Source organism: Octopus bimaculoides, chromosome 1, assembly GCF_046866305.1.
Source record: "Octopus bimaculoides isolate indiv1 chromosome 1, ASM4686630v1, whole genome shotgun sequence".
Lineage (NCBI taxonomy): Eukaryota > Metazoa > Mollusca > Cephalopoda > Octopoda > Octopodidae > Octopus > Octopus bimaculoides.
The window spans coordinates 135309910-135336501 of NC_142928.1; the positions used below are offsets into that span (position 1 = coordinate 135309910).

The 26592-nt window shown below is 37.5% G+C and overlaps 1 protein-coding gene and 1 pseudogene across 7 annotated transcripts in view; one reads left to right on the top strand and one right to left on the bottom strand.

The window, feature by feature from the left end:
- The first annotated feature begins 7 nt into the window (after positions 1-7).
- Positions 8-26592, top strand: part of LOC106873867 (glucose-induced degradation protein 4 homolog) — a 52144-nt gene continuing 25559 nt past the window's right edge. For 6 of the 7 annotated variants that reach the window (XR_001409931.3, XR_001409930.3, XR_008264944.2 and 3 more), the window contains exons 1-3: positions 8-298; positions 21342-21509; positions 22936-23037. Coding sequence is in view for 3 of the 7 variants with exons in the window: in XM_014921385.3 (XP_014776871.1) it covers positions 155-298; positions 21342-21509; positions 22936-23037 (414 nt within the window). In the remaining 4 variants the exon portion in view is untranslated. The remainder of the gene's footprint in view (positions 299-21341; positions 21510-22935; positions 23038-26592) is intronic. The other variant, XM_089358992.1, reaches the window with a different exon arrangement.
- Positions 20847-20942, bottom strand: LOC128250124 (U6 spliceosomal RNA; annotated as a pseudogene).

Sequence of the window (26592 nt, forward strand, 5' to 3'; positions counted from 1 at the left end):
TCATTTAATTGGTTAATCAGGCCGGAAGTAGGCGTAGTAACCAATTGATGTTGGCGTTACATAGCAGGCGTAAAAATCTTCTAAGTGGAAGACGTTCATTCTTCCGTGTTTATGGTGTAAGTAAACAAACCTAGCAAAGTGCTTCTAAAAAAAAATGCCGCAAAATATCATAGACCCTCCACCGCCCGAAAACCATCATCTTGCTGGAATGCCCACAAATCTTTTATACAACGGCTCTCGATTCAACGGACATCAAAAAAGCAAAGGCAATTCATACGATGTTGAAGTGGTTTTACAGGTGAGAACGATAAGTTACTGACTAAATCTATCTTATTCTGCCGAACAATCTGGTTTGTTTTAGCATAAACCTTTTGCCTGTTTCCTCCTATATCATAGCAATCGCATTATTACAGCATCTGCAGTTTACGTTCACCACTGCATCATTTGCTCTCCGATGTAATTTGAAATGATAAATTCTATGTAAATGTCAGCTGTCTCTAACATCATCGTTTTTCTTTCTCTCTTTCTCTCTCCGCACACACATACATACACACATTATATATATATATATATATATATATATATATATATATAATACATACTTTTGTGTTTTTGAATTTGTTCTCGATTATTCTTGTTTTCAATGTTTTTGGTCATCTTATTGAATTAGAAATATGTACTGTGTGTGTGTATGTATATATATATATATATACACACGCAGACACATATATATATATATATATATATATATATATATATATATATATATATATATATATATATATATATATATATGCATGTATATGTGTGTACGTAGTCACAGTCTGAGTAATGTGAATTTGAAAATACAGGATCAGTAATCGCGAAATGTCTGTTTCCTTTCCTTGTTGCTTTTATGAATAAATTTGCTTTGGATTGTTATCAACACTGTCTCAGATGATGTTCACGAGTTGTAATGATAATTATCCTAAGTGTGTCCTGTGATACGATCGTCCTTCATGTCACAGTATCTCATATCAATGTGATGTCTGTCCATTGAAAAAAGGCATTAATAGACATCAGCATGTGTATCTCTCTCTCTCTATATATATATATATATTTAAACATTCTCATATATATATATATTAGAATGTTTAAAGCTGTCATTTGCTCAATGTTTTTTAAAACACCGTTGATGGATTGGTTCTGTTTAATAAATGCACAACTGTACCAGTTATGTAGCTGGAGGTGAAGACTGTAGATTAGAAAATGTTAATCTCACGGAAAACCGTTTTCAAAACTTGGCTTCGACTCCCTTCTATAGGAGCTGTATCACTTCACGATTTTATTATTATTAGTTTAAATAATGCGACTATGCCTCATGGAAAGATTCATGTTTATCACATTTACATGAGATAAATTAGTTTTATCATGTGTATGGAAATCTAGAACATACCTCGTATTTATAAATCTTTCGTTCGTCTTTTACCTGTAGCACTCTACCTGCTGATAGTTGCTTGTTTAGCCTATCAAATTTCTAGACTAGAACTTTGTAATAAGCAGATATTTTTCTCTCTTCTGAGAGAGTTTTTGTTTGTTTGTTTTTTAACCTTTTTTAAAAAATGATTTCGCGGGTAATTAAGTGTGAGCCGGTTTCGTTTATAACTTGCACTTTGAACAAAGTGGGGGTAGGAGTCACGACGCGATCGCTCGACTTGCTAGAAATTGCAACCAAATTTTCCTGAAAATCACACCGTACTATTCTAAATAGAATTGACACATTGGAATGTGTGATCCAGGGTTAACACTTGAAAAAATAATTATTATTATGGGATTGTTACCGCTTAAAGACTTATCAACAAAGGTCACCTGATTTGGGCCTGACCTGAATCAGGACAATAATTCTTACATAAACTGAGTTGGTCTCTCTCTCTCTCTCTCTCTCTCCCTCTTTCTCTCTCCCTCTCTCTCTCTCTCTCAGCAACATACTGGGTGTACTTTTCTTGAATATTAAAATTTACTTCATCGATCCGATCAGAGTATATTACTTTTTACATTCACAAAATGTTTACACATAATTTTTTGAAACACTTATTAAAAATATAAATTAGAGTAGAATACTTCCAGCAAGAGAGAAAATTTTCTCACTGTTTGGTAGATTATTTATTAAGTTTTCCTCGTGTGTGTGTGTGTGTTCATTTAAGCCTTCCATGCTTGCATAGATTAGAGCGGGTTTTGTGGAGGCAGATTTCTTCAGCTGAGTGCCCTTCCTGTCATTAACACTCACCTGTTTCCAAGCAAGGTAATATTTTCTCATAGCTAGACATGTTTTTTTTTGTTTTGTTTTTTCATGGAAGACTGACAACAAACAACCTCGCTTGTATGACGATGATGCTCATTTACAACCATCACGCAATGCCTAAACAAGGGTACACATAAACACACACATACACGTACGCACAAGTGTGTGCATACATACGTACAGTGGGCTTCTTTCAGTTTCCCTCTACTAAATCCACTCACGTGGCTTTGGTTGACTTGGAGCTATAGCAGAAGACAAGGTGCCACGCAGTGAGATTTAACCCTTTAGCATTCAGATTACTGTGTCACCTGTAATATTTATTCACATTGCTTTGAATTAATCTTGCATTATCTTCAAGATTCCAATGATGTGATTATTTAGTTTTAGAATGACATTGTAGATTGAGGTGTGAGAGACCAGATTCAGTCAGTTTGGACATAAAACAGATAGAATATTTGGGCCAGATTTGGCTGGTTTAAATACTAAAGAGTTAACCTCTCTTAGATGGTAAACAACTTCTTAACCACACAGCCTCATCTCCTTCAGTTTGTGTGTCATCAGCATCATTATCATCATATAACGTCCGTTGTCCATGTTGGCATGGGTTGGATGGCTTGACCAGAGCTAGCAAGCTGGAGATCCGCACCCTATTTCCATAATAACATGTTTCAGTAGAATATACCAAAAGGAACTACCAAAATTTTTGAGTAGAATTTTAGTAGGATATTCATTCTCAAGTAAATAAAAAAAGACTTACTGAAAGTGCAATACAGGAGGATTGAACTTGAAAGCACACAGCTACAAAGCAAACTTCTTAACAACGCAACCAAAAGTTTCCTATCAGACCACTCCATTTAAAACATTCTTATCCCAGTAGTATAGTCGTGAGGGTGGCACTTTTCGGTTTGCTGTATAAGCCGTATTGCTCCCAGAATCAGGAGGAAAACGCATGGGCTGCTCTGGGTGGCACACATTCTAACTACTCTGCTATCTCTTCCTTCTGTGCATTGATCACTTTTCTATCATACAGATAACACCATCCTCACTTTTCTTTAATCTCCTACATTACACTTAAACACTTCAGTGTTTGCACTGCTTTCATGGAAATACTTCAGTAGGAACAACACAACCAGTTCTCCTTTGACAGTACTTAGACATTTACTACACAAACAAGGAGACAATCTTGCAACACTGCACTCACTCTATTCATGAACAACACTTAGCTACAACTAGAAGACTAGCCTTCTTCTTCAAAACAAGAAAAATTATTGTCCTGAAAAGTAGCTAACTTTCTGCAAAGCTCAAATTAAACCCACAATGTTGTATTGTTCATATATCTGTGGTGGTGTTGCTATTACAAACATAAACATCCTAGACAACATAGTAATTTATCTAATTGACAGATTCACTTATCACCAGCATACCACAATCATTTGCTCACAGACCATTGTTTTATCTTCCTGCCTGTTCTACTGCTATTATAATGCCTTATACCAGTGGTTCCCAAACTTTTTCATGCTGCCACCCCCTTGGCACCCAGACCACATACCTAACGCCCTCCACCAACTCACCACCACAAATATAGACCATTTTCTGCAACAAATTCAAAACAACTGTATTCCACAAATAAAACCTAACCTAATTAACCCATTGTTTTTACATTTGTTGCCTCCACTTCAGCACCCTACTGAATCTTTTCACTTCCGCAAGGGGCCACTACCACACCACTGCCTTATACTCTACAGAATTAGCTATCTACTTATACCCTACTCCTGCTCCCTCAACACACCTATTTCTCCTCTTCTTATGTCCCTATAGCCCCTCACTCTCAGACTGCACACTAAATACAGTCATTCCTCTCCAAAATCTCAACCCTGTAGAATTGCCTCTCGGGCAATGTTTTACTACACAAATGTCACTTTGCTGATGTTTCAACCAAATACTCTCTGAGTGAAAGAACTTAGCTATGAATGTATGCTAGATGCTGCATTTCCACTTCAAAAGAACTAATATAAAAACACTAAAGAATAATTCACTCTGTAAAATAGTCAACTCTGTAAAGTTGTTGGTGTTAGGAAGGGCACCCAACCATAGAAACCATGCCAAAGTAAACAGTGGATCTTAGTGCAGTCCTTTAGTTTATCAGCTCCTTATCCATCCAACCCATGCCAGCATGGAAGACGGATGTTAAATGATGATGATGACAAATAATTATCTTCACCATCAACGTTGCCTTTCATCCTTTTGGGGGTCGATAAATTAAGTACCAGATGCATACTTGGGTTGATCTAATCAACTGACACCCTCCCCCAAAAAAATTCAGGCTTTGTGCCTAGAGTAGAAAAGAATTATCATTACCGTTTAATATCCATGTTCCATGCTGGTATGAGTTGAACCATTTGACAGGATCAGATGAGGGTCCAAGGACTACCTCATACTCTAGTGTCAGTATTGGCATGATTTCTACACCTGGATACCCTTCCTAATGCCAATCACTTTACAGTGTGTATTGGATGCGTTTGTGTGTGTGTGTGTGTGTCACTGGCACTAATGAGGTCACCATGCAGCTCACAAATCTGCAAAACCCAAAGAAGAAGGAGGAATGTCTTTATGCTAGATGGGAGTTAAGATGTGAGAGAAGGAAGTGGAATAGAGGAGCTACATGGAGAAGAAAGTGTTGTAGCGGCGCTACATGGCTGCTCACATTTAGGGGAGAAGTGAGAATGAATCAGTAGTAGCTGCAAAGAGGTAAATAGTAGTGTAGTGTTGAGATGTCTAGGTGCTACCTCAAGGGATGATGTGAGTGGTGACAGAGAAGCTAAGAGTGCAAATGTGTAGGGCTTACAAGAGTAAATGATGGGAGTAAGAGATAGGAAAAATGGGAGAGGAAAAGTAGGCAACATCTGTAAAGATTGGGTTGGGCTGAAGAGTGGCTGGACAGAAAGATAGATATGGGGAAGGGAGATGGCCAGTGATGCAGGAGTTGGAGAAGATACAGGAATGCAAACAACAGGATAGTAATGATGGTACAGTTGGCAGGAGATGGAGACGAAATGACATGTTTAGGTTGGCTACAGGAGAGAGGGAGAAAAACAGAGAGGCATAGTGCATAAGGAGAGATAATTTGGTGGTCCAGTGGTGGGAGAGGGGATGATACAAAGTTGTGTTAGGTGCTATGTTAATATAATGAACTTGTATACAGTATTCAGGTGCTCGACAACTCATCAGAAAAAGTAACCAAAATTGTATGGGAAATGAACTGTGAATGAGTCTTTAAAAAAAAAAACACGGGGCAAGGAGCATCAGATGTTGGTGAATTTCAGGAAGCAGGAAAGTTTTGAAGAATGTAGTGTCTCAACAGCTAACAACTGATGCAGGTAGTTTATTCCATACTTCAGTAATTCTGAGTTCAAAATTTGCCATGGTCAACTTTACCTTTCATCCTTTCAGGGTTGATAAATTAAATACCAAACAAGTACTGGTGTCGATGAAATCAACTAACCCCCTCCCCCAAAATTTCAGGCCTTGTGCCTATGGTAGAAATGAATATTAGATATGGCCATAAAGCTTGGCAGATCTATAGTCTTATCCCTCATGCTAGGTGCAAATAAATAGTAGATAGAATAATGCTTGTTGTGGTGTGTAAGTTCAGTACAGTTTAGAAATCTATTGTGCATCAAAGATAGGCTCATGTAAGAGAAACAATTAAAATGGTATGGACACCCATCCTAGCATGGAAATGGACATTAAATGATAAGAGGAGAAATATTTGAGGAAACAGCAATGTGAATTAATAATGAAAAGTAACCAGAGTGAGAGTAGATCAAAGCAGATTTTTAATGACACATAAACCCACATATGTCTATTGTATAGGATTTTGAGAAAATGCTCAATAACTCAACTTACTATTATGTTTTTTATCATAGCTTTATATTAACAAACAACAGCAGTCTTTTGTGAAGCACATTCCTAAAATAGTTTCTCAACTAATTCTGTTTTATCAATACTTGTTATGTAGCCAATGTAGAATAATATTTTACTTATAAACTTTGTTAATAGGATCCTTTATATAATAGCAGTGCGTTGGGTGAATGAGTTAGTCAGACAAAATACCTTGTGGTGTTTAATTACATACCTCTACATGAAGGTTGAGTTTTACCTTTCATTCTTTGTGAAATAATAAAGTACCAGTAAAATACCATCTTTTATCTTTTACTTCTTTTGGTCATTAGACTGTGGCCATGCTGGGGCACCACCTTGAAGAATTTTTAGTTGGATGAATTGCTCTCAGTACTTTTTTTTTTTTGTCAGCCTGGTATTTATTCTATTGCTCTCTTTTGTTGAACTGCTAAGTTACAGGGACATAAACACACCAACACCAGTTGTCAGGTTGTGGTGGGAGGCAAACACAGACACAAAGACACTCATAGATATATATTTATATAACAGACTTCTTTCAGTTTCCATTTTCCAGATCCACTCACAAGGTTTTAGTCAGCCCAAGGCTATAGCAGAAGACACTTGCCCAAGGTACCATGCAGTAGTACTAAACCCAGAACCTTGTGGTTAGGAAGCAAGCTTCTTACCACACAGCCATGCCTGCTCAGGATAATCAACCGTTTTCCTTCTATCAAAAATGTGTCACCTTTTGCCTAAATGAGAAAACAGTATTATTGTTCTCAATGAGTATAGTTCTGAAGAGATTCCTTACCACCTTTAACCCATTTGATACCAACCTGGCTGAAACCGCATCTGGCTCTGTAGTACAAATGTCTTGTCTTCATAAGTTCTGAATTAAAATTTTCCACCAAACCATAGTCACAATTTATGTTCCTAACACTAGCTTAATGATAACTAAGTTATTTTTACTAAATACTTTGTTGCATTTAAAATTAATTAAAAGAAACACAGAGCATCTCAAAATAAATACGGTAACAAAAGGGTTCAGGGGCATTTAAGAGCCATAAAGTGGATGGCGAACAATACATTTATTTTAAATTTCATTGTGTTTGTATGATTATGAAGCTTGCTTCCCAGCCATATTGTTTTAGGTTCAGTCCCACTACAGGGTAGTTTGGCATAGTGTCTTCCACTATAGCCCCCCCCCCCAGGTCAACCAAAGCCTTATGAGTGGATTTTGTAGAGAGAAAACGAAAGAAACGCATTGTGTGTGTGTGTGTGTTCTTTTTGAGTTTGCCCTTCACTATTGTTTGACACCTGGTGTTAGTTAGTTTAGGTCCCTATAACTTAACAGTTTACCCAAAGCAATCAATAGAATAAGTACCAGATTTAAGAATAAGATTTGTTCGACTAAAGTTCTTCAGGGTGGTACCCCAGCATGGGCAGAGTCCATTTACTGAAACATGTAGAAGATAGAAGAGTAAAAGTTGGTTGTTAGTATGTGTCCAAATGTTTTAGGTAGAAATTCAGTAAGAAAGGTTGAATAAGACTTTGCCTGAAATTATATAAAAATTAATATATTGTGTAAAATTGTCAATTTATTGATCCAAGCAACTTATGTACGTCTTTACTCTCAAAATACAGAGAGAAAAATCAATCAATAAGAAAAATGTTTTCAGATTATGTGTCTGTGTATGAGAAAAAAAAATCAGATATTGAGTGGAGCAATATGTCAATAAATACCTAAAGGTTGAACTCAGAACGAGATGGTTGGGTGCAACATTTTGGATGCTGAGGATTTAACACGGCTGACTGGAAATTCAGTCCGATTTAGCCACAGTACTTTTTGAGTACACACACACACATATATACACATATGCAGCAATATACACCTACAGATAGAAAGAGCGAGAGAGAGGCATTACAATTTATTGACATGATTGATATAGACACTTTCTCGCTTCTCATACATATAGATAAATATACTCACACACATAACTTTTTTTTTTTTTTATCCTTTAGCTCCAGCAAAGCTATTCCAGACATACCTAGGACTGTGGAGTTTGTATGCAAAATTATTGACTCTGACTCCTCAGTTTTTGTTACCTCTGGTTCTGACTCCTCAACTTGTAATTAGAATAATTGTACATTCTTTATGTTGATTAATAGTATACAACTTACATGACCAAAGTAGGTTACTTTTTATCACTATTAACCCATTACCTCCCATAATTCTATTAACTGGAATTTTTTTATGAAACTTTGATTTCTAGCATAAAACAGCCTTAGAAACACGCTGGAATGATCAAAATAACATTTCAAAATAACATTTTAAATAGAAATAAGCGAGACATTGGGTGAAAAATTAGCAAACCTCATTTGAATATCAGAGAAATATACCTGGTAGATATAGCAAAAAGGTTAGATATGTGTAAATATTGACAGATAATTACGAAATTTGTAATTTTTAAGTGATCTCATATGAGATCACTGGTGCGTAATGGGTTAAAGTTTACATTTAAAGGTTATAGCTGTGATGTTATATTATCTATCAAAGAACTTTCACTTGATAATAACCCTTCGGCATTTAAACTGGCCCAAATATTCTACCTGTTTTATGTTCAAACTGGCCAGATCTGACACCTTGCACCTACCCTACAATGTCGTTCTAAAAATAAACAATCATACCATTAAAATTTCAAAGCTATGAGATGATGCACAATTAATTCAATACAATGTGAATAAATAAACATTACATTTGATGCATGGTTTAGTGGTTAGGGCATTCAGCTCATGATCGTAAGGTCATGAGTTCAATTCCCAGCGACACGTTGTGTCCTTGAGCAAGACACTTTATTTCACGGTTTCTCCAGTCCACTCAGCTGACAAAAATGAGTAGTACCTGTATTTCAAAGGGTCAGCCTTGTCACGCTGAATCTCCCTGAGAACTAAGTTAAGGGCACACATGTTCATGGAGTGCTCAGTCACCTACATGTTAATTTCACGAGCAAGCTGTCCCATTGATCGTATCAGCTGGGACCCTCGTCATCGTAACCGACAGAGTGCTCCTACTCCTACATTTGGCAGAGTAATCTGAATGTTAAAGGGTTAAACATAAACACAATGGGGGTTAATCTCACTTTGCAACCACGTAGTTTTGGGTTCAGTCCCATTGTGCAGCACCATGGGCAAGTTTGTCATTGTCCCCACCACCACTTGACAACCATTGTTGGTTTGTTTACATCTCCATAACTTAGTGGTTCAGCAAAATGAATTAATAGGATAAGCACCAGACTTTAATAAAAAATAAGTACTTGGGTCAATTTGTTTGACCGAACCCTTCAAGGAAGTGCTCCAGCATGGTCACAGTCCAATAACTGAATCAAGAAAAAGATAAAAGATAAAGAGACACTACATCTATTGAAGAGGGATTAAATAAAAAAATCCATATCCAAAGTTTACTAATCTTAAAACCAGAATTGCTTCTACTAGGCCCTCTTTCATTGGAGCCATTAAATCTAATTTGAATATTTTCAAATTAGTAATTTTGAAATTAATCAAATTAGTACCTGTGAAATTGAAAGTTTTAGTGCGTTATATTACATTTTACATTTCTTCCCAACTGCATGGTTTCAGGTTCAGTCCCACCGCGTGGCACCTTGGGCAAGTGTCTTTTGCTATAGCCCCGAGCCGACCGAAGCTTTGTGATTGAATTTGGTAGGCAGAAGTTTACTGCCGTGTGTGTATATGTCTGTGTATGTGCTTGTGCCTCTCTCCCATAGAGAGAGAGAGAGAGAGAGAAAAAGATTTCAATTTATCATGCAATACTCAGTTTAATTATCAATCTTTATGTCAACCCCTGATATTTTTCGTTATGGAATCGATGAAGCAAAGCTTCATACTTTTACAAGTACAATGCATTAACCCTTTTGTTATTAAACCCCGTGAGACTGCCCTTGGTTTTGTTATGCAAACTCTCTGTTTTAAAATGATTTAAATTTTAAAAATCTTCCATCAAAATTTCATGGAAATTTATGTTTCAAACATCAGATTAATAATGACAGAATTATTTTACTAAATTCTTAATTATTTTCAAAATTAATTAAAAGAAAGGCAGTGTATGTCTACAGAAATATGATAATGAAATAGTTAAATATATTGGTTTCAAATTTTGAAACAAGGCCAGCAGTTTGGGGGAATGGGTTAAGTTGACTAAATTGACCCCAGTGCTCTACTGCTAGTTATTTTATTGACCCCTAAAGGATGAAAGCAAAGTCAACACCAACAGAATTTGAACTCGGAGCATAATGACAGATAAAATGCTACTGAACACTTTGTTCAGCATGCTAACAATTCAGCCAGCTCACCACCTTAAAAGGGTTTAAATATTTTAACCCCTAACTTAACTATTTTATATTCTTCTTTGAAAAGTTAAACACATACCCTTTTCTTGACATCTATTCTTTCTTTTTCTTTTATTCTTTTGCTTATTCTTTGTAAGCCTGGTACTTCTTCTATTGGTCTCTTTGTTAAACCACTAAGTTACAAGGACATAAACACACCAACATCGGTTGTCAAGTGATGGTGGAGGGGAAACACAGACACACAAACACACACACACACATATATACGATGGGCTTCTTTCAGTTTCCATCTACCAAATCCACACACAAGGCTTTGGTCAGCCCGAGGCTATAGTAGAAGACACTTGCCCAAGGTGCCACACAGTGGGACTGAACCTGGCACCATGTGGTTGGAAAGCACACTTCTTACCGTACAGCTGTGTCTGCGTTTGCAGTTCTATATGAACTTTTGGAGAAGAATGCTTTCAAGAATAGTTCATAAAATACTGGTTTCACATTTTGGCACAAGGCCAGCAATTTCAAGGAAGGAAGAAGTTGATTACATTGACCCCAGTGTTCAACTGGTACTTATTTTATTAACCCCCAACAGGAGAAAAGGCAAAATCGACCTCGACTGAATTTGAACTCAGATTGTAAAGATGTGTGAAATGCCACTAACCATTTTGCCCTGTATACATTGTATTATAGGCACAAGGCCTGAAATTTGGGGGAGGGGGATAATCAATTACATCGACCCCGTAATTTGAACTCAGAATGTAGCAGCAGATGAAATACCAATAAGCATTTCACCCAGCATGCTAACGACTCTGCCAGCTCCCCACCTTTTGCTCAGTATACTTACGATTCTGCCAGATTGAAGCCTTAGTTTGTAGAAATATTAAGTTTAATTCAATATGAACTGGTCATCATCATCACCATTTTGATATTCACTTTTCCATGCTTGCACCGGTCAGATTTTCTAAAGCAGGATACTCTTCCTGTTGCTAATCCTCACCTGTTTCTGAACATGGTCATATGTCCTTTAATTCTTCAAATATGACTACCTCAATGACCAGACATCTTTACATCTTTACTGAAATCGAAATCGAACTAAATTCGACGACTGGCACCCATGCCAACGTCGTCTCCTTCATTGGACACAAAACTCAGCTTGCGAAGACTTATTGGGGCAAGCGAAAGCGAAATCGGGATAGCACCTGTGCCCAGCGTTGCCTTTCTGGCACTTGTGCCCGTGACATGTGTAAGGATTTTCGTGCGAGATCATTGCCAGTGCCCCTGGAGTGGCTCTTGTGTGGGTGGCACATAAAATACACCATTTTGAGCGTGGCCATTGCCAGTACCGCCTGACTGGCCTTCGTGCCGGTGGCACGTAAAAGCACCCACTACACTCTCTGAGTGGCTGGCGTTAGGAAGGGCATCCAGCTGTAGAAACTCTGCCAGATCAGATTGGAGCCTGGTGTAGCCATCTGATTTCACCAGTCCTCAGTCAAATCGTCCAACCCATGCTAGCATGGAAAGCGGACGTTAAACGATGATGATGATGATTGATACGATTAACTGAACAGCCTGCTTGTGAAATTAATGTGCGAGTGGCGGATCACTGCACTCTTCAGACATGCACATCCTTAACCCTTTAGCATTTAAACCAGCCATATCCAGCCAAAAGTATTCTGGCTGTTCTATGTTCAAACTGGCCGGATCTGGTCTCTCACACCAACCCTACAATATCATTTTAAAAATTAACAGCTACCTCATCAAAAGCTTATAGCTACAAGATAATGCATGATTAGTTCAAAACAATGTGGGTAAAAAAGCATTAATTATGGCAGAATAATGTGAACACTAAAGGGTTAATGTAGTCCTCAGGGAGATTCACTGTGACATGGAATGTAACAAGGCTGGCCTTTTTAACTGGCTTCAACCATCAAATTACAGCTCAAAAATATGCCCTAACCCACAGCAGCCATTTCAAAGTGTTGATTCACTTGAAGTTGAGAAACTGATTTCAAATTCTTTTATTTCTTTCTACTGTGACCGAGTAACAACGCTATTTTCTAACTCTTAAAAATAACTAACTTTATTTTTCCGACAGCGTGCAGCAGACCTGCAAAGTACACAACTCACACTCTCTCTCTCTCTCTCTCTCTCTCTCTCTCTCTCAGACACACACACACACTCTCTCTCTCTCTTACACACACACACACTCGCACACTCATACACACACAAATACACACTTTTACACACACACACTCTCTCTCTCTCTCACACACACTCACACAAATACATACTTTTACACACACTCACACACTCTCTCTGTCTCCCTCCTCTCTCTCTCTCTCTCTCTCTGGCTGGCTGGATGATGAACAACAAGCTGTTCACTACAAATGGTTTTTACATTTCCTTTTCACTTCTGTTTCTTTCTCAGATTGAATGACAGACATACCAGTCAGTTGCATATTATAAGAGTGTCTACTGTCACTACCACCACCACCACCACTACTATTAATTTGTATTTCTGTTGCTGTAGTTAAAAGCTAGTGTTAACATGTTTAAAGCAATGAGCATAAAAAGATCTAATTAAAATTAATTATATGATGAGTAAAAGACATATGCTCAATGACTACTATTTATTTTAATCATTTAATACAATTATGGGAAACAACTTAAGATATATTTCAGTCTTATTAAACCTCATTATCATGCTTACTGAAATATTGGTTTCACATTTTGGCACAAGGCCATAAATTTCAGGAAAGGGGATTGAGTTGATTATATCGACCCCAGTGTTCAACTGGCACTTATTTTATTGACCTTGAAAGGACAAAAAAAACAAAGTAGACCTCAGTAGAATTTGAACTCAGAACATGAAAATGGATGAAATGCTGCTAGGCATTTTGCCCAGCAGGCTAACAATTCTGCCAGCTTGATGCCTTAATGCTTGCTGGAATATTGATAAGAGAATCATTATATAAATGTACAATACTGTATATGAGTAGATGTGAAATATATTTTAAAATAAATGACAAATGTTTATTATTGCTATACCTCTGCTTAACCCATTACCTCCCATAATTCTGTCAAATGGAATTTTTTTATGAAACTTCTGATTTCTAGCATAAAACGGCCTTAGAAACACGCTGGAATGATCAAATTAACATTTCAAAATAACATTTTAAATAGAAATAAGCAAGATATTGGGTGAAAAATTAGCAAACCTCATTTGAATATCAGAGAAATATACCTAGTAGATATAGCAAAAAGGTTAGATATGTGTAAATATTGACAGATAATTAACGAAATTTGTAATTTTTAAGTGATCTCATATGAGATCACTGGTAGGTAATGGGTTAACTGGGCTATAGTCATCAATAGCTAATTAGCATATAAGTAGATGCTTTTTATATGGTACTGGCACTACTAGTAACCTCACAAGTGTTGGAGCCTTGGAAAATTTACTCAGTACATTCTATGAGACGGTTTGCATTAGGAAGGACATCCAGTCATAGAAACTATGCCGAAGCAGGTGTTACAGCTTGACTCAATCCCCTGGATTATCAACTCGTGTCAAAACATCCAACCCATGCCAGCATGGAAAATGAACATTAAACAATGATGATGTGGTGCAACCGGATAGGTTTTTACAAAAACTAATGACATCGAACTTGTAAAGAGAAATTGCAAACAAAATAATTAAAAGAATTAAATAGTTGGAAAATATTTACAATTAAGACTTCCTCCATATTTTTTTTTTCTTTATGATGGAAAATGGGAAGCTTTTGTCCCTTCAGGTTCACTAATTGGAACTAGCAAGAGAGCTTATATGTGACTGTTCAATGCTTAGCCTGCTAAAATAGTAGCCAAGTCTCCCACAGATTACAGCCTACTGCCTTAAGCAAAAGAGGGAGACATTGAATGTTGTAGTTCATGATACTTGGTGCCTCATAAAAAGTTACCGTATCAGGACAATTACCCCTCTCCCTTGGTTAATTACCCCCTTTCCAATATATTAAGAAGTTTTAAATCATCATCTGTTGTCCTCAGGGGTCATTGTCCTTGGGAGGTTATTCTCCATGGGGGATGAATGTCCTGGACTCAAAGTTACACTTTTGATAATAGATTGATTCAAAATATAACCTCAAATGTAAGCACTACACCTCTGTCCATCTCTTTTCATTACTCTGTAATGGTGAATTGGTCATCACATTGTCTTCAACTAGCAGCTCTTGTTTGGTTGACAATTTTAACCAAACACAAGCTAAATCTATACACTGGTTTTTATTATATCTTTTTTTATATTAACCCTTCCGGGTTGCATCCCTTTTTAGATATTTGTATGGACTAGTGTCTCTAAGTCACATGTTTGTGTGTACCTTAGACTACATTATTCAAAGTATCCTCTTTCATAGGTACATAGATACTTATTGATCCTTTCTGTCCCCTTTTACCCTGTTCCAATGAGTTGTTGTGCACTTGAGCACTGTTTATAACAATCTCATCATCATCATCATTATTTGAAAGGTGGTGAGTTGGCAGAATCATAAGTGCGTCAAGTAAAAGGCATTTCGTCTGCCTTTATGTTCTGAGTTCAAATTCCGCCAAGGTCAACTTGGCCTATCGTCCTTTCAGGATCAATAAAATAGGTACCAGTTGAGCACTGGGGTCGATGTGATTGACTAAATCTTCTCCCAAAATTTCAGGCCTTGTGTCCATAATAAGAAAGAGTTATTATTATTACTTTGCCTTTCATCCTTTTGGGTTCGATAAATTAAGTACCAGTGAAACACTGGGGATCACTGCAATCAACTTGTCTCATCATCATCATCATCGTTTAACGTCCACTTCCAAGCTGGCATGGGTTGGATGGTTTGACTGAGGACTGGCAAGCCAGGGGGCTGCACCAGGCTCCAATCTGATCTGGTAAGGTTTCTACAGCTGGATGCCCTTCCTAACACCAACCACTCTGATAGTGTAGTGGGTGCTTTTTAGGTGCCACCAGCATGGGAGCCAGTCAGGCAGCACTGGCATCAACCCTGCTCAAATGGTGCTTTTCACATGCCACCAGCTAGGGACCCAGTTAGGCAGTACTGGCATCGACCAGATGCTGACATCCGTGCTGGTGGATGCTCATATGGTGCTTTTTACCTTCCACCAGCACGGAAGCCAGTCCAGTGGAACTGGCATCGACCACACTCAAATGGTGCTTTTTACGTTCCACCAGCACGGGTGCCAGTCAGGCAGTACTGGCATCACCCACAACAATGATTTCACTTGACTCAACAGGTCTTCTCAAGCAGAGCATATTGCCTAATGATTGTAGGGTACTCTTAAATGGACTGGTTATGCAACACTGGCATAGGTCTCACTTGGCTTGCCAGGTCTTCTCAAGCACATCCTCCTACAAAATTTCATGCTTTTGCCTGTAGTAGAAAGGATGATGATGATGATGATGATGGTGATAACATTTATTTTACATGTTAGTATTCATAACAGTCAGTAGTGTAAAATACATTCAAATATTGATTTCTTACATTAGTATAATGCTAGAAATTCGGTGGGAGGGGAAAGGAACAGTCAATTATATTGAGCCAGTACTTGACTGGCACTTCACTTTATCGATCTCAAGAGAATGAAAGGCAAATATCAGGCACAATTTTGTTTTCAAAACAATTTATCTTTCACTCTCATATTCAAAATAAATTTCTTATAATCGTGTAATGGAATGAAAGTGTGGATTACATCAAGTTTAACCTTCCATCTTTAATGTTACTTCTGTTGGCATTTAATTTGTGTTATAGTATTGGTTATATTCAAGAACTGATTATGAATTTTATATGAATATGCTCTACACTGTAGCATAATAGCAACTTAACAAATTATATATATGTGTGTGTGTGTGTGTGTGTGTACATGCCTATATATCATATATACATATATATCAATATATATATATATACATGTACACACACAAACACGCAAACATATGTATATATATATATATATATATATACACACACACACACACACACACACACTCAAGGGAGAGCCAAAAGGTAATGGAAATAAAGATTGCATTATTTTTTGATTCACCTTCGTGTGTGTGTGCGTGCATGCATGTGTGTGTACATGTACACACACACGTGTGTATATCATCATCATCGTTTAACGTCCGCTTTCCATGCTAGCATGGGTTGGACGATTTGACTGAGGACTGGTGAAACCAGATGGCTACACCAGGCTCCAATCTGATTTGGCAGAGTTTCTACAGCTGGATGCCCTTCTTAACACCAACCACTCAGAGAGTGTAGTGGGTGCTTTTACGTGCCACCCGCACAAGGCCAGTCAAGAGGTACTGGCAACGGCCACGCTCAAATGGTGTATTTTATGTGCCACCCGCACAAGAGCCAGTCCAGGGGCACTGGCAATGATCTCGCTCGAAAGTCCATTACACATGCCACAGGCACAAGTGCCAGAAAGGCGACGCTGGGCACAGGTGCCATCCCGATTTCGCTTTCGCTTGCCCCAATAAGTCTTCGCAAGCTGAGTTTTGTGTCCAATGAAGGAGACGACGTTGGCATGGGTGCCATTCATCGAATTTAGTTCGGTTTCAATTTCACTTGCCTCAACAGGTCTTTGCAAGCAAAGTTTAGTGTCCAAAGAAGGAAAGGTACGCATAAGTGGGCTGGCTACACCCCTGGTAGAGGCCTTGTATTTAGGTCTCACTTGGCTTGCCGGGTCTTCTCATGCACAGCATATTTCCAAAGGTCTCGGTCAGAAGTCATCACCTCGATGAGGCCCAATGTTCAAAGGTCTTGCCTCACCACCTCTTCCTTTCCTATTTATGTAAGGGAAATTTGAACAAATTATTTATCATGTATGCGACCCATCAATTTTGCTATCCTAATTCTTGCCACTGGTCTCTTTGACACGGTTCAAATGAGATGCAATAAAAAAAAAAATTGAGCAGAAGTGGAATCAGATGTAGTGTGCAAGAGAGAAGACTGCATTCATATGAGCATATGATGAATATGAAAGGGGTCAACTGTATAAGAGGATCTTTTTTAAAACGGGGGCCACATTTTTCATTAATGTTTTACGTAGTGTCTTTGGTACCGAAAGACTTTCAAACTTCGTATACTTATCTATTTTGTGTTAGAGAACAGAAAAATATTTTTGTATTCGAATTTATTTCATGTAAAAAATTGTCTTATTTCGATAATTTCATTCTTCGTTTTATTTGCTTTTTTCTTTTTAAATTTGCTGTTTTACCCTAACCCTAAAACCGATAGAATTGTTTCAGAATCGTTTGTTTATGTAGTCGGCACTTAATGTATATCGGCTGAATGGACGTCAGTGATTGGTTGAAATTACAGAAATACGACAACTTTAACATGGAATAACTTAGGGATTTCTTTTTTTTTTTAAAGAAGACTAAGAGAAAAAGATGTTTTATATGACACATTCTACCAGTGTTCCAAGTTTCAAAGTGTTTCGTTAATGAAAAATGTGGCCCCCGTTTTAAAAAAGATCCTTAAATTCTAAAATAATCATGAATTTAGACTAGTCTCATTAAACACCTGTAACTTTTTTTATTTATCAACATATTAATGTGATATTTGGAGCATAATTTAAAAAAGGGTTCTTAATCAATTCTATTGCATAATTTTTGTCTCAAAGTTCTCCACGTACTGGGGGGGGGGGTACTGCAAGTGTCTCTCACATGTAAATATTGGTTCAGCTTCACAAATCGTACTCGTTCATAATACTGGAAATATATTCATCGCCAAAAGGTTCCTGATCGCTCCAGTAATTTGTTATTCTGGGTAACTGTCTAATATCCATAATAATATTTATGGCAAAAAATGCCCGTATTTCATCTAAAGTTGCAGGAAACCGCAAGCTATCTTTTTTTTTTCCGGTTTGTTTACATTCTGCGTAACGGTTTGTTTCCGCAGTAATCATTTCAAGCAAGCATGAAAAAGAAGTCTAATTGTTTCACTTCCTGAGAAAGACTATGGGTAGACCCTGTTTCCTCAGAAAAATTGTTAATAAAAACGTTTTTTTAAATTTTTACTCCATTCTGGTGTAAAATCATCCTCTCTGTCGCCGTCGCTGCTTTCAGAATCTCTGCTTTCAGTTTCGGATACAGAAATATCCGATTTATTATCGTTCACCACGTGCTTTTGTAGCTCATTCATTCTTTTCTTCGATATCTCCATATCTTCTGTTGAAAAACCTTCAAATTCGGAATCACTGCTTGATAGCATGAAACTCCTCTCCATCTTCAAAGTTGAAAAAAATTAACGCCGCAAAAAATGTGGAAAAAAATCTTCCAAAATTCCCTGAGTTCAAATATCACGCCAAACAATGTCGGAGACAATAACTTAACTGTTTGCAAAGTGAAATCAGGTGTTTTAACGAATGTATTAACGAGATTTGGGTTCAAATATACATTTAAATAAACAATGGGTACGCTCGGCCGGCTACGGCCGGGTTAGTCTTATGAACCAAAATTTTTTTCGGCCGGCTACGGCCAGGTTAGTAACGAAAGGGTTAATAGGAAGGGGACCCGTGGAAAGAAAGATCTGATGTTGTGTCACACAACAGAGTTGACAAAGAACTGGTGATCTCTGCATGGGAAGACTCACCTACCCTTGCAGGCAGAACAAAACAGATGTTAAAATTGTTTGTTTGAGTGTGTGTGTGTTGTGTTATCACTCTTTTACCTGTTTCAGTCATTTGACCGCGGCCATGCTGGAGCACAGCCTTTAGTCGTGCAGATCGACCCCAGGACTTATTCTTTGGAAGCCTAGTACTTATTCTATCGGTCTCTTTTTGCCGAACCGCTAAGTTGTCAAGCGATGGTGGAGGGACAAACACATACACACACACATATATATATATATATATATATATATATATATATATATATATATATATATATATATATACATATATATGACGGGCTTCTTTCAGTTTCCGTCTACCAAATCCACTCACAAGGCTTTGCTCAGCCCGAGGCTATAGTAGAAGACACTTGCCCATGGTGCCACGCAGTGGGACTGAACCCGGAACCATGTGGTTGGTAAGCAAGCTACTTACCACACAGCCACTCCTGCGCCTATTGTCATCAAACATTTTACAAGCCTTGTAAGTGGAATTAAGGAGACAGAAACTGCAAGATACTTGTTGAATTGATGATACCTGTTCTGGGGTGGTAGATTTTATTTGGCATCCAGTTTAATCACCACCACCTAACACTTGGGTACCCTCAGTAGGGAGTTCCCTCCATGGTTAAACCAGATCTAAGGACTAAGGATATCTTGATAGCTTCGTGCATCACTTGCTACTGCACCAAGACAAGAAAGTTATGGTTTCTTATTCAATTTCTGCTACCTGTCTTGGAGGCCCCAGGAAAAAGACATGGGTGCTGCTTTCCTTCTTTTGAATAAACCATTTTACACACACACACACAGACACACACTCACACCCAGAATGCCTTGCAACCTTTAATTATTTTATCTTTCTACATTTAAGTTCAAATCCTGCCAACCCGAAGTTGACTTACTGTTATTGATTTCTTTCAGTCAGTTATTGAACTAAACATCATAAAGTGGTCACTCCCATTGACTAAAGCTTTGAATATAACTAAATAAATGAATAAGTACACATCTTTTATTTTTCATCTTTTATTTGTTTCAATCATTAGACTGAGGTCATGCTAGGACACAGCCTTAATGAATTTTTAGCCAAATGAATCAACCCCACTCTTTTTTTTTTTTTTTTTGTAAACCCAACACTTATTCTATCAGTTTCTTTTGCTGAACCACAAGGTTATGGGGGCATAAACACACCAACACTGATTGTCAAGCAGTGGAGGGGGACAAACAAAGGTACACATGCATAGATATATTCTTTTACTTGTTTCAGTCATTTGACTGTGATCATGCTGGAGCACCGCCTTTAGTCGAGCAAATCGACCCCAGGGCTTATTTTTTGTAAGCCTAGTACTTAATCTATAGGTCTCTTTCGCCAAACCGCTAACTTACAAGGACGAAAATGCATGTGCATCGGTTGTCAAGCAATGTTGTGGGGGACAAATACAGACACACAAAACACACACACACATACACACATATATATGACAGGCTTCTTTCAGTTTCCGTCTACCAAATCCACTCACAAGGCTTTTGGTCAGCCCGACATTATAGTAGAAATTGCCCAAGGTGCCAGGCAGTAGGACTGAACCTGGAACCATGTTGTTGGTAAGCAAGCTACTTACCACACAGCCACTCCTGTGCCTATAAAATATAGAATGCTTTGCAAATCTGCATGTCAACCTTGCGCAGGGACCCATGCTAATCTTCTCTGTACTTTTCCAGTTTTAGAATATGTACTACTGTAGCTTCTTTTAGTTTCTGTCTACCAAATTCACTCGCAATTATTCGGTTGGCCTGAGGCTATAGTAGAAGACATTTGCCCAAGATTCCATGCTGTGAGACTAAACCTGGAACCATGTGATTGAAAAGGAAACTTCTTACCACACAGCCATGCCTGCACCCCCACATACACATAAGCTTTGAATATGCAACATATGTAATATACAACTCACTTTATATTCCTTATCTATCTATCTATCTATCTATCTATCTATCTATCTCTCTTTGTCTTTTTATCTATCTATTTAATTATCTATTTCTCCTCCATTTGATTTGAATTTTACTAAATCTGTGTTTGTGTTTATCAAAGGATTTCAGTTCAATGATCTAAAACTTCTTTCTGCTGTCTATCTTTATCAGTATGTTGATCTAAAGAATGCTTACCTATGTGGCTATCTGAAAATCAAAGGGCTTACAGAAGAATATCCAATACTTACAACATTTTTCGACGGTGAAATCATCAGTGAAAAGCATCCATTTTTAACTCGTAAGTGGGATGCTGATGAAGATGTGGACAGGAAACACTGGGTATGTAAAATTCTCTCTCTCTCTCTCTCTCTCTCTCTCTCTATATATATATATATATATATATATATATATATATATATATATATATATTTATCTCTTTCTGTTGAGATAACAACATGATTTGGATTTCTAATGACCTTATCAGTAAAGCATAAAATTGAAACATAGCCATACTTACCTCCCTTACTTATCAAGAAAATGATGTTTAATTGATGATTGATACTGCTTTTTCCTTGCTGAATATGTTAAGCTTTTTAAATATGTTTACACTAACTTAATTAGAATTAAATAGTATAAAGACAATGATAATAATGTCAGGAAGATTTTTTTTTTCCTATCATCATCTAAGAATGATATCCTCAGGGAAATTAGTGGAAACTTAGAACATTCAGTCAAGGATGAAAGTATCATCATCATCATCATTTTACATCTAGTTTTCCATATTGGCTCAATTAGGCAAGTTGACAAACCAGAATAGTTCTTATTTGGAGTCACTGCTTTAATATGTGTGTGTGTGTGTATCCATGCGCACATATGTGTGTAACTGAGTTTTCAGTATATCCATAAGTTTCATAGGTGTAAAGCTCTCCTGAGATATAATCATCTCTCCTCCTCCTCCTCAAACATCCCCCCACCACCACCACCACTTAATCAAGAGGACCTTCCTCTTTCCCTTGTTCCCCCCCCCCATTTCCCTTTCCTTGTCCTTTCCAGTCTTGCAAGTTACTTAGCAACCCCATTTGTGTGAGTGGCAGGAAACAAAACATCCAGTCCACACTATAAAGTGGTTAACATTAGGAAGGGTATCCAGCCATAGAAACCATGCCAAAGCTGACATGGAGCATGATGCAGCTCCCTGGCTGGCCAGATCCTTTCACATTATTGTTGGATGGTTTGACATCTATGCCAGCATGAAAAACAAATGTTAAATGATAACAATGATGATGATATGCCACTTTTTACCTCTTTCTGATTCTACCTGATCATTCCCATCCTCCCTTCTAAAATGTGAGTAGTCTTGTAGTTCCTCTTAACCCTTTACCTACCAGTGATCTCATATGAGATCACTTAAAAATTACAAATTTCGTAATTATCTGTCAATATTTACACATATCTAACCTTTTTGCTATATCTACTAGGTATATTTCTCTGATATTCAAATGAGGTTTGCTAATTTTTCACCCAATATCTCACTTATTTCTATTTAAAATGTTATTTTGATCATTCCTGCGTGTTTCTAAGACTGTTTTATGCTAGAAATCAAAGTTTCATAAAAAAAAATTCCAGTTAATAGAATTATGGGAGGTAATGGGCTAAGCAAGAAACCTACTAGACCTAGTACATGAGTAAAAAGTCTAATACAGTCCCTATTCATGCCCTGAATATAATATATGATTAAATTATTGTTATTTCTCTCTTTTCACAGGGGAAATTTTTATCATTTTTTAAATTAGCAAAAAGTTTTAATTCCGACACATTTGACTATGATGAACTTCAAAAGACAGATTGTGTATTTATGCGGTGGAAGGTAAGTTATTCCAAATGCTACATGTAGCCATGCCTTTCTACTTCCTCCTCCTCCTCTCTCTCTCTCTCTCTCTCTCTCTCTCTCTCTCTCTCTCTCTCTCTCTATACAGTCTCTCATTCTTAACTCTGTGATACCTATGTTAAGGAGTGCATTTAAAGCCAAAAGTAATACAAGCAGGTGCTGAAAGCTTCCTGGCTATGGGTAAAAGAAAATACAGGAGGATCAGTTAATTACGATTTTATTCAACATATTCCCCTCTCAGTTTCACACACTTATTGCAGAGGTCCTTCAGTTTTTCTAATCCCTGTGAAAGAACTCAGGAGGCTGGGCCTCCAACCAGGTCATTCACAATACCCTTAAAGCCAGGAACTTACCAGAACCCCTTCATATATGAGCAAGATGTGGAATCTCTGACTTGTCTAGTAGAGCAGTAATTTGTCAAGTCAAAGACAGCATGGGTAGCAGACATAAAATGGTGATGGTGTCCGCTTAGTTTATTTAAGTGTCACTAACTTTGTAACAGCTACCAGATATATTATTTGTTTGCATGCAATAATAGTTATTCAAATGCATTATAACTTTAATGCTCATTGGAGCTTTAGATTTTGTTGTTTTGTTCTTGTAAAAGTTCAATGTTTGAAGCACCAAAAAATAATTTTTCCTTCTAATTTTGACACAAGGCCAGCAGTTTTGAGGGGAGGGTGAAAGGTTGATTATATTGACCCCAGTATTTGACTGGTACTTATATTATTGAAAGGGTGCAAAGCAAAATTAACCTTGGTAGAATTTGAATTCAGAATGTAAAGAGCAGGAGAAAAATGCTGCTGTGCATTTTGTGTGACATGCTAATGATTCTGCCAAATTGTGATGCCTATTAGCAATATATCACAGAGTTAAGAATGAGAAACAGGTGTTTTTTATCATGGCGCCAGCACTAAAGAAGTTGTCATATCCTCAACAAGACTAAAGACTCCTCTTTACTTCTCATCGCTACTTACTCATTAAGGCTTTGTAAGTAAAAAGTTTGCTTCCCAACCCCACAATTTCAAATTCAGTTCCACTGTGTTGTACCTTGGGCAAATATCTTCTATTACAGCTTCAGGAAAAAAGAAAAGATGGCCACCACAGAAGGAATGCTTTTAATCATAATATTGCTCAACCAAGGCTAAACAACAACAATTAAAAGAAGCCTAGCAGTGGAATTCATTGATATTTCCAAAAATGTGGCAAAATAAATCTAAAGACCCTGTCTTGGGTGAAATAACAGTGCTAATTATTGTTGGTTGAACAGATTATTTCATTCAACACGAGCATTTATAATTTTTTCTTATTTTGTTAAAATGAGGATCAATGTATATGTCACATTGCTGTACTTAAGAAGACCCACCCACAACAGCATAATTGAGATCCTAAAACCAAAGAGTCACGTAAAAAGGACTGATACTGGTGTCAAATAAAAAGCACTGGTGCTGCTGCCACATAGAAAGCGCTGGTGCTGGTGCCACATAAAAAGCACTGGTGCTGGTGCCTCATAAAAAGCACTGGTGTTGGTGCCACATAGAAAGCACTGGTGCTGGTGTCACATAAAAAGCACTGGTGCTGGTGCCACATAAAAAGCACCCACTACACTCTATAAAGTGGTTTGCATTAGGAATGGCATCCATCTGTAGAAACCAAGCCAAAACAGATTATGGAACGTGGTACGGCCCCTGGCCTTGCCAGCTCCTATTAAGCCATGCAACTCACCACAGCATGGGAAACAAACATTAAATGATGATGATTGCTGAATCCTTTAGCTAAGGAACTGAAAGTTTAGAATTAAATGTCCTTCCTATTCACACGCAACATAACACTTATAAAAGCTATGTTTTTAAAATACACAAGCTGGTAATCCAATATCTTATTATTCAGCTATTTTACTCATATTTGTTTATCTTCAGATGACATAAACACCTTATCTGACATCTTTGTGTCTTATCTTTGTCAGCAATAGTTTATTTCTTATGTCATTTTGTAACAGATTGAAGCTTTCTCCCTTTAAGACATATATAATGTGAAAGTGTTCTTTAGAGAGAGAGTGTGTGTGTGTGTGTGTGTGTGTGTGTGCATGTCATTACTCTAACGTCTACTCTTTTCCATGCTTTGCATGAGTCAGACAAAATTCATTAAATCAGATTTTCTATGGCTAGGTGCTCTTCCTGTTGCCAACCCTCACCCATTTCCAAACATGGTAATATTTCCCCTTGTCTTTTGAACACAAACAGCACAGTGGCAAGACATGTTTTCGTGGAAGGTTGCAAATGAACAGCATCATTCGTGTTACAGTAACAATTAGTATGGTGCCAAGAAAAGGAGACATGAACATACACGTATATCTAAATTGAGGCAGTGGAACAGGTAAAATCCAGGCTACGTATGTTTCCTAGCTAGCAGATCCTCTCGTGTAATAATTACTCACCGAGGAGTATTCAACTAGCTACACATCAGGCCAAACATACCTTAATTATATGAAGGTTATATTGTCATTTGGGAATCTTGTTGCTAACCGTGAGCTATACAAAAATTTCTCAGCTATTAAGCTTCAATATGGGAAAGCCTACAACCTGATGCCAATAAATTATTATTGTTCCTGAATATTGCTTTTTATACCTATCACAGACTGCTCAAAGCTTACAAAGTTCCGACATTTACATGTGTGTGTGTGGTGTGCTCCTTTCAGCTTCAGTCTATCAAATCTAATCACAAAGCTTTTGTTCATCCCAAGGCTACAGTAGAAAGCACCCAAGGTGCCACATTGTGGGACAATCCAAACCCTGTAGATGTGAAGTAGCAAGCTTCTTAACCATAAAACCATGCTTGTGTATGTATGTATGTGTGTGTTATTATGTATGTATGTAGAACTATTTTAAAAGAGTAGGATATGGTTTATGAGAGATTTAGCTGCTATTTTTAGTGGATTCAGTGACTACACAAAGGCTTCCACAGGAATATGTTAGCCAATTACTTTTACCTCCTCATCTGGTGCCGCTGAGTTTTCCTAATTATCAGTTCATAGGTACTGAATAAGTATCTTCTGGCAATATACAGGTTTTCTCTTGGAAGATTCTTCTAATTTGTGTAGAGCTAAATATAGGCTTCACACAGCATTGGTTGGCCCAAGCTATATAGTGGGAGAAAATAAAACAACTCTCTTTTTTTATTTCCTTTGCAATTATATTTGCTCATTGTTCAACTTGATTGTGTCTGCATAGCTGGAAACATAGATAGGAGTTAATACCTTGCAGAGTGTGACATTGCCAAAAGGAATCCAGGTAGCAGCATCCCAGAGCTGTGAATCACTAGTTTTGGAATGCTACAGACAAATCTAATTCCATGAAATCTGAGATAAGCCCAATCCAAAACCAGCCTTCACAAAGTCGACATGGCTAGCATACTTAACGGAGCCAACAAAAATAATTTCAGTTAACTAAAATCACTTCTGCAGTGTTGACCAATAAATATAACTGCTTCAACTAAAGTATTAATGAAATTTGTTCATAGAGAAGAGCAACAACT